Source organism: Nannospalax galili, unplaced genomic scaffold (assembly GCF_000622305.1).
Source record: "Nannospalax galili isolate Female #2095 unplaced genomic scaffold, S.galili_v1.0 scaffold567, whole genome shotgun sequence".
Classification (NCBI taxonomy): Eukaryota; Metazoa; Chordata; class Mammalia; order Rodentia; family Spalacidae; genus Nannospalax; species Nannospalax galili.
The window spans coordinates 2535265-2551950 of record NW_008357638.1 but is presented as its reverse complement, the minus strand read 5'-3'; the positions used below and the strand labels follow the sequence as shown (position 1 = coordinate 2551950).

General features: G+C 37.8%; 1 protein-coding gene across 3 annotated transcripts in view; it reads right to left on the bottom strand.

Moving 5' to 3' along the window:
* Txnl1 (thioredoxin like 1) overlaps window positions 1-16686 on the bottom strand; it is a 64437-nt gene that overhangs the window by 25650 nt on the left and 22101 nt on the right. For all 3 annotated transcript variants that reach the window (XM_029557317.1, XM_029557316.1, XM_008855379.2), the window contains 4 exons: window positions 15429-15525; window positions 13091-13264; window positions 3809-3931; window positions 1906-1975 (listed from right to left, as the gene is read on the bottom strand). In XM_029557317.1, the coding sequence (XP_029413177.1) occupies window positions 1906-1975; window positions 3809-3931; window positions 13091-13264; window positions 15429-15485 (424 nt within the window). In that variant the 5' untranslated portion in view covers window positions 15486-15525. The remainder of the gene's footprint in view (window positions 1-1905; window positions 1976-3808; window positions 3932-13090; window positions 13265-15428; window positions 15526-16686) is intronic.

Below are 16686 nucleotides of genomic sequence, written 5' to 3'. Positions count from 1 at the left end.
ATTGGTTTATTTGGGCCAACTGTATGGTCTTAAATACCCAAAAGGAAAGTATAACCAAAGATTAAAGTGATCAGTATATTTCTTTGAGAGCTTAAGGGATTACACTTCTCAGACATTAGGCTTAAGTCCAACACAGCAGACAGTAGCAGGGATATCAGAGTATAAGGGCTCTTGTGGGGAGAGGGAGGCTATGGGAAAGTACTGTATAAGGGCTCTAGTAGGGGGAGGGAGGCTATGTGAGGGTGCTATCTGGGAAGTGGGTGTATAGTTGAATAAGATGGTTTGGGATGTTGTGTGTGATATACACACACAAAATCAACAAATTTAAAAAATGTATTATATTTGAGGAGGAAGCATGGAAATTTACATCGTGTTAATTAAGTAGAGGTGATAAACATTATCACTGAAATCTACCCTATGACTTTACAGACATACACAGGCGCCAAGGATCCAAGTGCAACCGATTATTACTAGTAATAATCAGATACATACAGATTAGAGATGCAAGCGCCAACATCTAGTTTTAGAATCGAAAACAATGAGTCTTTCTGCAAGGAACAATATATTCTAAAATGAAATGGAGATCTTTTTTAAAGGTCAAAACTCATTCAATTTTATGTCTTACAGGGCTCATACTGAGTTCAATATTGCATAACTGTATTAATTCAACTGTGAACCTAGAAACTTGCACCCGCTTGTGAAAGAGATGTACTCTTGCTCTGGAGTGTGTTACTGAATATGTTTAAAGCTGCAGTGAAATGCTTCTTCTGATCATGTAGTTATTAAAATTTTTTTAAATGATTAAAGAAAATAGTAATAATTCTTCAAAGCATAAAAACTTGCTCCTTAATAGTTAGTAGATGTGAAAAACATTACCACTGAAATGTACCTGATGACTTTATAGCCATGCTCAGATGCCAAGGATCTCAGAAAGTAACCAACTGTGACTAGTAGTAATCAGATATATAGAGATTAGAAATGCATGTGCAAGCATCTTTGTGTTAATTGCATTAAAAATGAATTTTTCTAGCCAGGCGTGGTGGCGCATGCCTTTAATCCCAGCACGTGGGAGGCAGAGGCAGGCGAATCTTTGTGAGTTCAAGGCCAGCCTGGTCTACATAGTGAGTTCCAGAACAGCTGGGACTACAAAGAGACTCTGTCTCAAAAACACCAAAAGAAAAGAATTTTTCTATATGAAACGGTGTATTTTAATAATCAAATGGAGATCTTTCTTAAAGGTTAAAACCTCACTTAATGTTATGTCTTATAAGGTTTATACTGAGTACAATATTGTATAACTGTAATAATTCAACTGCAAACCTAAAAACTTACAGCCAATTTTGAAAGAGATGCATCTTAGCTCTGGAAATTGTTATTGAATTTGTCAATGCTAATGTTAATGAAATATGTATGTTAATGAAATGCTTAAGTATGTGGTTATTAAGTGATTGAAAAAAAAAAAAAGACTGCTAAAAATCTGGATTTTGGAGGAAGGATCCAGTAGTTTGCAAATTAAAGAGAAGCAAACTATTCTTACTTTCAGTTCTTAATAACTATATTATTTCTACTTTCAGTTCTTTATAAATTTTTGTTGCCCATTCATTTATAATCTTTTATCTATTTATTTATTTGTATTTTTTTGTCTTTTTGAGGCAGAATCCCCTGTAGCCCAGCTGACCTCGAACTCACTATGGAGACAAGACTGGCCTTGAACTCACAGAGATCCCCGCCTGCATCTGCCTCTGCCTCCGGGGTGCTGGGATTAAGTGTGTGCACCACCATGCCTATATAATCTTGTAGGACAACTCACAGAATACCTACTTCTATTTAATAAAAAAGTAAATGTAGATTATCAGTTTTAACTAAGTAGGAATTCAGTTTAACAAAAAGCTGTCCTTTACTCACCATTATCTGGCCCTTGAAACTTCATGGAATAAAGCTTAACAGGCTGATTGAATGCCACAGTAATAAGTAGCTGCAAGAAAAACAGTTGCATTATGAAAGGTTTCCAACACCTTGAATACACAAAATGTCTAAGTAGAATTAAAATAAACAGAGGTAATGAAAACCTAGTTCATCTAACAAAACCATTTCTATGTGCAATATCAGTAAGTTGAAAGTAACTTGATTAGACTGACATTTCAGAAATACCACCATCAATTATTTATGTAAAAGAATGGCAGAAAAATTAAAGCAGTAATTTTACTGAAATTATGCATAAGAATCAAAGATCTTGTAACTTACAAACTGTCAAGTAACCTGAATTCCAATAAACCAAACAAAACCTCCAAATGAAATACAATGTAAGCCCTAAATTTCAGCATAATACACAGATATATTTCCAGATATCTGGGAGGCAGTTTGTAAGTTATGCAGAAAGACTAACTCTGAAATGAATTATGACCTAAAATTCAGAAAAAATAACTCCTGGGGCCAGGAATATAGTTCAGTGTGCTCAATACTTAGTGGGAGGAAGGAAAGGTAGGAGGAAAGGAGGAAAGAGAGGAAAACAAAGCACTTTTATAGCTCTACTGGGCCTCCAAAAATTCCACACTATTCTTATTTAACTAACTTAATGTAGAAGGCCACACAAAGGTACTAAGACACAAAACACTGCCTGGGTGACTCGTTCAGAAGCTGATAAGTTGTTCATTTCTTTTTCTTCTCAGCCCAAACTGTGTGTGTCCTGTTAGTAGCTGTGCCACTACCCTAGAAGAATAATATTCCTTGACAGGTTTCAGGAAAGGTGCAGACAGTGCTGCTGTCTACACTGTCTTCTTTTTAGGTCACTATACAAGAGAAATATAATGTGAATGATAGTATTAAAGCAGTAATGAGGCACCTCTAGTTAGAAGAAAGGGTTTATAATTTTAGAATCATATTGTGGTCTAAGAAAATATCTAGGCTATTTCCTTTGGTTACATCATTTACTCTTTATACTTGACTCTTAATAGTGTCAACACATAGTAAGCACGGTATGTGAAAGGCACTGATATGTAGGTGAAAAGCAGGTGAGGAGAAAGCCAAAAATGGGTAAGTCAGCAAGACATCTTAAAGCCAGCAAAGAAGCATTATTTAACTCATTAAAACACACACACACACACACACACACACACACACACACAAAAGAGAAAAAAAAAAAAAACAGACACACACTCACACACACTCACACACTCACACACACACACACACACACACACACACACACACACAATTGAAAAACAACAACAAAACAAGAGCAACACGCAGATCTATACGTTAGAAATAACAACTTTTGATCATGTAGGAGATGAAGTGGTGTGGGGGCAAACCTCACAATGGAACAGAAAGTAAATTAAGAAAACTAACACCCAGAAGATAAAGAGGCTTGACTGAGGTGGTTACACCCTTCTTCTGTGGCAAGGACAATGGAAGAAAGAGAGCAAAACAGCATGTTGCTATCTGGGAGTGGGAAGCTAGCCCTATAAGGGAGTATTCATCTAAGTAATCCACTTCTCATACACAAAGCACCTCGGTAAAAAAATCAAGATGAATAAAAGGACTAAACACTGAAGATGACCCAACCAGTAGTGGGACTAATCCACAAGTTCTGCAATGTTCTTTGGCACACAAGGCACACAGAGAACACAGTGAAGAAGCCGATCTGGACAATAAAAGGACAGGAGTCAAAGAAACTGAAAGCTATTAAAGAAAAGACTGAAATGACCATTTGGAACAGAGACACATACGTCAGGAGATGAGAACACTACAAAGAAATAAGAGGAATATAAAAAGTGACAGTCTCTACCAGCCTTAAACACTGACTTACCTGTTCATCACAGTCAGATTCCAAGAAGGTCGTGTCTTTTCGTAAACAATTGTCAAAGCCATGTTCATCACTTTCATTAAGACATTCACAACCGGCTTTGTTAATGAAAGGCATCAAGTCCATCTGGGGGTTAAAAAAAAAAAAACCCATAAATTTAGGAGAAACAATTAGCTTTGGTATAAAAGGTGTTAATTATTTAAATCTGTGATCCTCTCTACACTAGGTTAGTTTGAAGAAAATGTCTACTCTAAAGGGCTTATTTTTGTATTATGGTAGTTTCAAATATATACAAGTACTCTTGTTTTACTCCTACCTCACTCTGACATTTAACAGCCCGTTCCAATTATTTTGGTGCAATCTTAAGACATTTTAGCATTTCATTTATAAACGTGTATGTCTAAGAAATAAGTATTCTTCTATAAAATACACAACTCAACATCATTACAACAAGCAAACCAATACCTTAATATCAAATACCACATTCAAATTTCCTCAACTAGCTCATCGATGTTTCATGGTTGAAATACTGAGCCATAATATTAATTTCAAAAGAAAGCTGGGCATGGTGGCATATGCCTTTAATCCCAGCACTCAGGAGGAAGACGGATTTCTATGTGAGGCCAGCTGGTCTATACAGCAATTCCAGATCAGCTGGGGCTACGGAGGAACCCTATTTCTCAAAAAGAAAGAAAAAGTGCAAACATGGTATTTATTTAACATGTCTCTTAATCTACATTCATTAGCCTTTAGATTTCTCACTACTCTGGATTTTGCCAGTTGCCTCCGGTGGTGTCGGCCATCATATTCCTTCTCTTGTACGTTGTGTGACCAATGCTCCATGCTGCCAACATACCACCAAGGAGCTATGGTCATCATGCTTACCTTCTTTCTGACTCTAGGAGAAATGCCACAATCATTTCTTCATTGTTCTATTAAATGTTTTACTATCTGTTATACTCAATTCTAAAAGAAAAAGGGGGAAGGCTACCAGCAAAGTTCCACTTATAGCAGAATTATTACTATAGTAGAAGTATGAATTTCACCCACATTTGTCCTGAAAGGCTAGGTTTGGCAAAATCTTTTCAATGTTTCCTTCATGGCTGTAAGCCAATTCAATACTATGTTTAGGATTAAGACTTCAGACAAAGGAAAGCATTGCAGTCATACCTCCAATCCCTTAATGATAAATTTAAACTCAAAGAATGGGTTTTTGACTTTTATTTTTACTTATTGCGGAGCACATAAAAAATACCCATTGTATTAAAGTGTTTTGTTATGCAACACCAGGACAAGTTACATATTTGTAATAATTGCAAGTTAACAGTTTGAAAATGTGGTTAAGAAAGTATCAGGCTGGGAGTGGTGGCACAGTCTTTAATCCCAGCACTCAGGAGGCAGAGGCAGGCGATCACTGTTGAGTTTGAAGCTACCCTGGTCTACATAGTGAGTTCCAGGGCCAGCTGAGGCTACAGGAAGATCCTGTATCAAAGATATCAAAAATATCAAAAAAATAAAAAAAAAAAAAAATAACAAAAAAAAAAAAAAAAGAAAAGAAAGAAAAAAGTAGTGGCACAGACCTGTAATTGCAGCCACTGAGACAGGAAAATTCTAAGTTCTGGAAAACTTAACAAAAGGAGGGGGAAGCTAAGGTAGGTGAAAGCTAGGGATATAGATCAGTGGTAGAGCGCTTACGCCGCTTGTACAAGTACCTAGGCTTAATCCTTAGTACCTCAAGAAATAAGAAATAAATCTATCACTACTTATATAGTCAATGTGCCCAATGAGGAAGGAATAAAAAAATAATCAAATTCAGACTGTGAGATAGTCTTTTAGATAGGCAGTCTACTCTTGATCTGTCTAGTATGATAGTCCTCTAATATGATAGCCATTATTAGCTGTATGTGGTCATTAAAATAATTATATAAGTAAAAATATAAAAATTTATTTCCTCAGCTGCATAGCCACTATTCACTAGACACATGTACCTAGTGTCTACCATACTACACTGATGCTGATTTAGAACTCCAAAAATGCAGTTATGAAATAAAGAAAATAATTCTATATTAAAGACTCAGAGAAGTGACAAATACAATTCATGATGTTTGATTCTAGATTGGAAAAAAACAGTTTAAGGATAATTAAGGAAATGACAATGTAAAAATGTGAAGATACTATATCAGCAGAGGAATGATAATGGTGTCATGGTTATTTATAGTCTTTTTCTTATGAGTTATTTGTTGAAACTGTTTAGAGATGAATTATCAAGTTATCTATTAACTTACTTATAAAAATGATTCTGCAAAAAACTAAAAGCGGGTAATGAGGTAGATAAGCCACCAGTGAAAGGTATACTTGGTTAGTATTCCGTAGTCTCTTAAAATGTTTCACCTTTACAGTAGAGAGGGGAGGAAAGTTGGAAAAATCTTTTTACATTGTTGGTTCAGGAAGCTTGTCTACTTACTATATAAATTAGGACCATACAAAAAAGATTTTACTGTACAGGTGGCACATGCTTTATAATCACAGTATTCAGGAGACAGAGGCCAAAGGATAAGGATTAAGGCCATTTGGTGCTACAAGTAAGCATGAGGGCAACTGGAGTTACATGACATTGTCTCAAATCACACACCCACATACAAACAAAAAACTGGATTTCATTTTCATAAATTTATACATCAAAACTGTGCTGGATAGCTTTAGTGTCAACTTGACACACCTGGGTTTAAGGAGCTTCAACTGGGGAATTTCCTCCATTGGACTGGCCTATGGCCAAGTCTGTGGGGGCATCTTCTGATTATTGAGTGATGTGGGAGTGCCCAGCCCCTTGTGGGTGGTGCCACCCCTGGGCAGGTGGGCCTGTTGCATAAGAAATCAGGCTAAGCAGGGGTCAAGGGAACAAGCCAGTAAGCAGTGTTCCTCCATGGCCTGTGTTTCAGCTCCTGCCTCCAGGTTCCTGCCCTGACCTGAGGCTCTCTGATGAACTGTGACCTGGGAGATGTTAAGACAAATAAACCCCTTCCTCCCCAAGTTGGTACTAGTCAGAGTGTTTTGTCATAGCAATGGAGAAACAAACTAGAACAAAACCCTATAGTTAGGAAGACCCAGAATAACCCAGGCCAGTTAGGGCTGTAGAGTGAGATTTTGACATAAACACACACACACACACACACACACACACACACACACACACACACACGATACTGACACACACTAAGAAGTCAGAACACAAACTAATACAAACGCCAGCTGGATTCAAGAATGTCTGATAGTTAGCAAATGTGGGAAAGAACTGATTTAAGCTTCTCTAAATTTCAAAAACAGCCATTATGCTGGGCTAGAGATATAGTTCAGTGGGAGATTACTACCTATCATGCACAAGGCCTTCAGCTCATCCCTGGTATCATAAAATGATCTTTTAAAAAGTTAAAAAGTCTTTATATTCATAAAATAATTTCCTATATTTGATTAAGACTCTATTACAAGAATAGAGATATAGTTCGGCAAAGGCACTGGCTGCCATACCTGATGGCCTAAGTTCAATCCTCGGGACCCAATGGTGGAAGACACACACTGTTGTATGCATATATTTACACACACACACACACACACACACACACACAGATAAATAAATGTAATAATAAAAAAGAATTCATAGGGCTAGAGAGATGGCTCAGCCATTAAGAGCACTGGGTACTCTTACAGAGGACTTGGGTTTGGTTCCCAGCACCCACATGGCAGCAAACAATTGTATGTTGTTCCAGGGGACACGACACCATCTTCTGACCTCCGTGGACACTGCACAACATGGTGTACTTACATACATGGAGACAATATACTCATATACATAAAAATAAATAATCCATTATAATTCTTAACCTTTAAATATCAAACCTCTATTTTTTGCAATGCCTAAATGACACCAAAGGGTGACATGTATTTCTCTTTTTAAAGAGAAGTTGCAATTATTTAGTCTTAGAAGTATTTTATTAATTAAATTTGTTCTTTGATAATTTCATACATATATAATGCATTCTGACTGCTCTCATGGCTCACCCTATCCTCCCTCTGCTGTCCCCTATCCACCTACTCCCTCCACTAATCTCTCACATTCGTGTATTTTGTTTTGTTTGTGACCCACTGAGTTTGGCAAGGGTCTTCAATATGACCATGGGTTTAGAATTACCCATCGGAGCCTGGCAAACTCACCAGTGGGTATACAAGTAAAGACAATGGCTCCCCGCCTCCCAGAGTTGATCACTAGTCAACAACTCAACAGAAGGAGATTGGGCTCCATGAACCCCTCTATCACTCATGACTGACTCAGTATTAGGAAAATTTTAAAAAATTTCCATACCTTCTTACTTTGGTTCCTATCAAAGTAAGAGTTTTAAGATAAAAAGATATATAAAATAGTAACTATAATTTCTGAGTTAAAACACTATGACTGAAGACTTTTATTCCAAGAAACCCACAATTTTATTTTTAAAAAAAACTGTCAATACATTCTTGTTATGCATATATTTATCTCGATTTAAGATCTAGGATTTCATCTAATGGCTGCTTCTCCTCCCATTACTCCGTGTATTTTAAGAAAAAGGACGACATTCTTGGGATCACATTACTACTTGTATTTAGTAACTCTGTTAAAACTTAAGTAATTCAGTACCCAGGAGGGAGAGGCAGAGGCAGGTGGATCTCTGTGAGATGGAGGCCAGCCTGGTCTACAAGGAAAATTACAGGCCTCCAGGCCAGGGAGATCCCATTAAAAAAAAAAAAAAAAAAAAAACCTAAGTAACTAAAAATTTTACCTGATTAACACCTGATGAAATAAATCACAATGTTTTTTTTAAAGCTTTGTATATTTGCATGAAAACTTTTTGTTTCTAAAACTTATTTGTGTTTATTTCCTACCTGCAGTGAAAACACCAACAGCACACTTAGCTGATGTATAAAAAAGTACCCCTGTAGTTAATTCTCAATACTGTTTTGTTTGTTGGCTGGTAAGATTTTTTTTCATGCAGACTCCCTAAGCAATAAAGGGGGGGAAACAACAACAAAAAACCCCAAAAACTGAGAAGATGCAAATACATCAGTTTATAAGTTAGATGATTTCAAAAGATTTCCAAAAGCTGTCACTGAACCCCAGCTTGCAGGTCTTAACCTTCCAAGACAAAGAACTTATGATTGTGAATGTGATTTCATGAAGCTCAGAAGCCTTTCAAAGACCTGAGTGAGAGACACTCCTAAAATGTAATCATCAGGCCAGGATACCTGTAATCCTAGCCCTTGGAAGGTAGAGGCAGGAGGCACAGGATCTGAGGATCCATCTCAGCTACATGTTAGTCTGAGGCCAATCGAGATCTCAAAAACAAAGCAAAACAATAAACAAACAAAAAATGTAATCCTCAAAAGAATAAGACCTCTGGGGCTGGAGAGATGGCTCAGCAGTTAAGAGCACTGGATGCTCTTGCAAAGGACCTAGGTTTGATTCCCAGCACCCACATGGTGGTAACCATCTGTAGTTCCAGTTCCAGGCGATCTGACGCCTTCTTTTGACCTCCATGGGCATTATACAACATGGGTGCACTTACACACACAAAGGCAATACACTCATACACATAAAATAAGAATAAATAAAATATTTTAAAAAAAGAATAAGACCTGTGTCTCTGGGACTTCGTGCAAAGGCAGAATCCAAACTGATAATGGCTAAAACAACAAGCATAGCCTGTCTAGTCTCATTTATACTACGCAATCCTTTGTATTTTTTACTTCATGACTCTGAGCCCCCATACGCCCTCCTCCTTTCATCACATCCAAATCATAATTAGGCTCAGTTTGGACTGCAGATGGCTCATCGGTTAAGAGCACTGGACGCTCTTCCAGAGGACCTGGGTTTGGTTCCCAGCACCCACATGGTGGCTAATAATCATCTGTAACTCCAGTTCCAGGGGATCTGATGCCCTCTTCTAACATCCCCAGATATCACACAATACAGGTACACTTAAACACATGCAGACAATACACTCCTACACATAAAATATTTTAAAAAAGAATTAGACTCAGTTCTTTTGCTTTATAGCCGAGAATTTTCCTATACTTTCTTCATTCTTAATTATGTTTAAGATGTTTTATAGAATATATGGCTTTTTGTGAGATTCTTTAAATACAACCTCAATAAAGAACCAGGCTCTACAAAGACTAAAATCAAAAGTATGGAGAGTTGGTCATAAAATGTTTATTAGAGTTCCACTAGCTCAGCTGTAGATAACACTCCTCACACGCAGGTCAGGATGGTGATGACTGACTAAGTAGTTTTTTAGAAACTTGGAGTAGATTTTCTTTAGGTCAAGCCAACTGAATCTACTGAAAGTTCAATTGAGTTTGGGAACTTATTAACTGCATCATTTTCTGAACATGTGACCTATGAAGAGTCATAGTTTAACCAAAATGCACAGAAGCCACCACTTACTTCACCTTCCCCTACAATCCAATTTCCTTTTCCCGTTCCTTGGACCAATTTTATCCCACAAGTATACATAAACTCTACCCTTGGAGACACAGAATACAAACTTGTTCTCCAGTTCACATGCTTGCCTCCCTGTAAATAAACTCCTCCTCTTGTAAAAAATTCTGTAGTGATCAGCATACTATGACAAACAAAACCGGCCCGTCAGTAATTATGAACCTTGACTTAAATGTACTTTCTTATGGAGTATTAAATATTCAAATTACAGCTTGACTTTAAATAAATACTATTGTATGTCCCTAACATAAAACATTCCTATTACCATGTTACAGACACTTATTGACAAATCCCCACCAAGTTCCTGTGTTTACTTGAATAGTTTCTCAGCTTGAATTAAGAGGGATTACAAAAAGGACCACGGGACTGATCTGTTTTAATATACCTAATATAAATTCTTTAATATATTAATTTTAACTTGGGGCAACATTTGGTTTTTTAAAAGTCCATTCTTTGATCTGCCAATATAGTAGTAATGTTATAAGCAGAAAATTAAGGAATACATTATTTTTAGTATGCATTCTATCCCAATGTTCATACACAAATCTAGTACCATGAAGTGCTACTTCTGAATTTTATTTCCTTCCTGAATAACTCACAAATTATACATACTATATAGCTTCCAAACATTATTCTGTGAGTTCTTTATAGTCTTCAAGTTACTAAAGAAAATAGTAGCTTACTCTTTTTTAAAAATTTTTAAAATTCTATTTATTTGGTTTTTTTGATGTTTTTGAGACAGGGTCTCCCTGTAGACCAGGCTGGCCTTGAACTCACAGAGATTCACCTGCCTTTGCCTCCCAAGTGCTGGGATTAAAGGCGTGCGCCACCACACCCAGCTTTATTTGTTATTTTTATTTATTTTTTGTCTTTTTGAGACAAGGTCTCCCTATAGCCCCAGCTGTCCTAGAACTCACAGAGATCTGCCTGCCTCTGCTTCCCAAGTGCTGGGATTAAAGGTGTGCACCAGTATTATGTGTACACAAGTACTGGCCTTTGGCCTTCATGTAGGTAAGTGCATCCATGTAGTGCAATGCCTGCAGAGGTCAGAAGAGGCTATCAGATCCCCTGGGACTGGAGTTACCGACAGTTGTTAGCTGCCATGTGGGTGCTGGGATTTAAACCTGGGTCTTCTGCAAGAACAACCAGTGTTCTTAACCGCTGAGCCATCTCTCCAGCCCAAGTAGCTTACTCTTAAAATACTTAAAATATATTCAATACTAAGTTACATACGATTCTCCCCTCCCCCAAAAAAACCCCAACAAAAACAGCAAAAACCCCTAGAGGAAATTAAGTAACATTCTGTAACTGTTAAAAATACAGATTTTACAATGCTCAGTTTTCTACTTACTGGGGAAAAAAATAAGCATTAGCACATGGCTACTTAACAGTTCTGAAAACAAATTAAAAGACAAATGACAAAGAAATTTAGCAAGAGAAATTTAGGGAGAAGTGATTATGAGGCAGGCTTAAGGTTATAACACAGACATAAAGAAAAGTCAATAGTCCACCCTAGTTTGAAAGTATTTTGAATTATAGAGATAAAAATTTCATTTCAAGCTGGGCGTGGTGGTGCACACCTTTAATCCCAGCACTCGGGAGGCAGAGGCAGGGGGATCTCTGAAGGGCAGCCCTGCAACCGGCATGGTGGCATATACCTGAAATCCTAACATGCTAAGGCTGAGGCTGAAGAATCAAGAATATGAACCTTGTCTATACTACAGAGTGAGTTCCAAGTCAGTCAGGGTTGCGTATGAGAGAGACCAGGTCTCATAAAAAGAAGTAAAAATAAAAATAAAAACAAAAACGGAAGAAATATATCTGTAATGAGCTGAAGGTGTGGCCCGGTGGTAGAACGCTTGCCTAGCACACACAAGACCCTGGGTTCAAGCCTCAGCACTGCAAAGAAAAATAAAGTGCATAAAAATGCTCCCATATTAAGGCACTTACTATTTTTGGCTCGCTAAAGAATTAAAAAGGGGGCATTCGTTTTCTTTCATGGCTTGAAATAGCTTACTTATCATTTTCTGAGTTTGCACTGATATTTCATAGATGCTTATGGACTTTTAAAAAATCAATCTGCATTCATACAATCGCCAAAACAATCATGGTGATTATGGTACCCGGTGGATGTGGCCACAGCAAGCTGCGAAGTGATACAAATGGAATCTTGGCTGACTGTGCTCTGTCATAACCGAGGGAAGTCTAACCTTCGTGGGAAGATGTGTTCTCTGGAAATGTCACAGAGACACAGAGAAAGCAAACCACAAATAGTTGCAAGGAAGCAGACCGGTGGCTGCATCAGCTGTCTCACTGTGGCCAAGCTCCCTGCCGTATGTCTACCAACTGCCGACTACCGCGGTGTCGGGAGCTGCCTGGTCAAGCCGTGACAGACTATTGATTTTAATAGAGCGTCCATTTCATGTTTCTACACCAGAGCATGCAGTACCTTCACGAGGAGGGGGCGACTGTTTCTAAGGGCAGAGTGGCCAGGTCCTTTGCCCAGCCTGCTTTCTGGTTAGGGAAGCTGCCACCTCCCCAGGGCAGGGGTAACCACAAGGAGATGAAGCACACAAAGAGAGCATCACCCTGAAGCCAGCATCACCCTAGAAATGAGGTTCCTCCTCTTAACTCTCCCACTGTCCCACTGTGACCCGGTCTCAAAAAAAAAAAAAAAAAAAAAAAAAAAAAAAAATTCATTTCAAGCAAGTAACCATAAATATATTTATTATCCTCCCACTCTTCTGACTACATACATAGCCTTTTGGAATGTCTGTGTCCTCATTGCTTCCAGGGTCATTTTCTAAGTGCTGCTTGATTTTTTCTTCTAATCCCACAGCATCTGCTCCTTGATACTGATCAATTCTCACTTTGTTTCGAAAAAACAAAAATGTAGGTGTTGCTGATATGTTGTTGGTGGCAGCTGTTCCCTAGAATTGGCAAATTAAACAGTGTTACTAAGTTAAAACAAATCTTATACCATTTCAAATATTCATTCTATACCTTTAAGAAAGTTATATATCACAAGCATCAGCTACAAACACAAAATAATGTATTCCTTACTGTCTAAGAGGGGAGACCTATTGCTAACAGAGTTCCCATGGGAACACAGCTACATTGCCCTTACACCCACAAGAGAACAGCTCTGCTTTTTCAAAAATAAATACCAACTTTTACTTTTATATACTTCACTCAACAGAACAACAGGCCTCCATAAAAGAAACTGTGGGGAGCTGAAGAGATGGCTCAGCAGTTAAGAGCACTTACAGCTATTGCAGAGGACTCAGGGTCAGTTCCCAGGAACACCACATGGAGCACAGAACTGTCTGTAACTACAGTTCTAGGAGATCTGGTGCCCCCTTCCAGTCTCCATGGGCACAGAGATGTGATGCACATACATATATATGCAGGCAAACACTCATACACATAAAATAAATCCTAAAAAAAAAAATGGGGCTGGGAGGATGGCTCAGTTGGTAATGTGCTTACCTCAAGAGTATAAGGACCTGAGTTCTATCCTCAGGCTCCATGTAAAAATGCAGGGCATAATAAACCAGCAGATGGCTCAGACAATAAAGTGCATGCCCACAAGCCTGACAATCTGGGTTCAATCCCTGGGACCCACCTGATGGAAGGAAACAAGTGACTCCCCCAATCTGTCCTCTGACCTCCACAAGTATACTATAGCACACAAAGGCCTGAGTGTGCACACACACAAATAAATTTTTAAAAACTGCTTCTGGGGGGCTAGAGAGGTGATTCAGTGGTTTGAGAGCATTGGCTGCTCTTGCAGAGAACCCAGGTTAAATTCCTAGTACCCACATGGCAGCTAACAAGGGTCTTAACTCCAGTTCCAGGGGACCTGACACCCTCTTCTGGCCTCTGCAAATATCACATGACATGGGTGCACTTACATTTATGTAAGCAATATACATACACATAAAATAAAAAGATATTCTTTTAAAAGTTGTGCTTTATGACAGGCAGCTATCTCATAATTACATGCTATGTATTTTTTTCAAAAAGAAATAGCCAAGAAGGGTACTGAAAAAGTATACACCTGAAAAACAGCAAGCAGTCAATCCTAACCCCCACTCCACACAAGAAAACCACAAAGAGAACAGGCACCATCTTTTGCCATGGATGAGGGTTGCTCGCATCCATTTTCTACTTTTATATAGCTGACTGAGGGTCATAATAAAAATAAATCACCTATCTTTTAAAATACCGCTCTAGCTCCACAATTTAAATAGTGAACGGAAATTAATGACCACTGAGTACCACTGTTAATGTTTTCATGACAAGGATTTAGAAGCAAATAAAGCAAATCTGTCCTATTACATACTTAAATGCCATGAAGAGGTACAGCTCTATCATTTAAAGAAAGAAAAAAAGTGCAAAGGTAACCAAGGGATATCTTCTCTAAGCCTTATGTGATCCATCAAGGTAGTGCTGTCCAAAAGAGGTAAGATGCAAGACATAAACATGAGCTATAGCCATACGTGATTTTAAATTTCCTGGCACCCATAATAAAAAAGTAAAGGGAAGGCCAAGAGTGGTGGCATATGCTTTTAAACCAAGCACTCCAGCCAGGGTCAGAGTCAGGCAAACTGTGAACACAAGACCAGCCTGATTTACATAGCGAGTTCCAGGCCAGTCAGGGACCCTGTCTCAAAAAGAAACGAAAGAAAATTGTCGTGTATTGTGGGACGGAGATTAGCATGCAGCTTTGTAGATAAGATTACAAACTGCTCAATTCAAATCAAATATGATATAAAGTTCTCTGCTATGATTTTATGATCAATAACTCAGCAAAAGAATTCTAGACTGGCAAAAGATAAAGAATAAAGAACTGCCAGGTGACTTATTTAACAATATGGCATTAATTTTACATCAGAAAAACATTTAAACAAACTTGAAATAATAATGTACTTTCTTAACCAATGTAATCAAAATAGCATTTATAACAATCCTTCCAGGGAATAAGTACTATGTACATAGAGATAATAGATTACTTTAATGCTGAATTTCAAACTGCTTCATTAAACAAAACAAAACAAAAACAAACAAACAAAAAAACCCTGCCTTACTTACCTGGCACTGATGTACATCTACTTCCAAGAAAACTGCCTGTGGATACTTATTACTCATAGAACTGAATGCTGGGGCAATCCTCAAACAGGGTCCACATCTGTGAGAGAGAGAAAAGACTTAGTAAAATAAAAGACTGTACTAATTTACACTATCAAAGCATTTGTCAATTGAACTAAAATAAGGCAAAGTGATATTCCTGGCTTTAGACACTCTAGCCTTTTCAACTGGGCTATTTATAATAGTGTATTAATTCCCTATTATCTGACTACTATATTAGGACTTGGGCTTAATGCTATTATCTTCTAGTTTTGTTCTCATGGATAAACCAAAGGAGAAAAAAATAAATAGAAGTGTATACAATGTTTATCAACTGGAAAGGTCAGTGTCGCAAGATGTCAGTTCTACCTGATTTGGTCATTGGGGTTAAAGAAATTAAGAAATGTATATTCTAAAATTTATGGGGAAATACCCAAAACAATCCAAGTGTTCATTATTAACAGCCCACAGCAAGCACAACTCAACAGATGATGAACGAAATGAGGTACATACATGCAGTGGAATATTGTATGCAGGTATAAAAGGAATGAGATTCTGAGACATGCTACAATACAGATGAACCTTGAAGATACACCAAGTGAAATGAGTAAGAAAAAAAGACATACTGTTACAACTTCCCTCACATACTACAATTCCCAGAGACAGTTAAGTAGCAATGGAGGCTACCAGACTACCCTGGATGTTCAGGGAATGGAGCACTATTTCAGGAGTACAGAGTTTGCTCTTCTGGAGAAGTAAGGATGGGGAGTTACAATTTAATATTAAGGTACAGTTTCTGCTCGGGATGACAAAGACATCTTAGGAAATTGTAAATATATTTAACACCACTGAATTATACTTTTTAAAACTCCTAAAAATGATCAGATGTGGTGTGGCATACCTATAAAATCCCAGCATTCAGAAGGCTAAAGCAAGAGGATCACAAGTTTAAGTGTTGCCTGAGCTACAGAGTAAGACACTGTCTCAAAAACAAATAATGCATCAGGTGTGGTGGTAGCTCCTTCCTTTTACCCCAGCACTTGGGAGGCAGAGACAGGCAGATCTCTGAGACTGAGGCCAGCCTGTTTACACAGCAAGTTTCAGGCCAGCTGAGGCTATAGGGAGGAAAAAAATTAAAATTGTCAACTTTTTATAAAATATATTTTACTATAAAAAGAAAAATGGGGCTTGGGATGTAGCTTGTTTAGTATGTTCAAAGGAA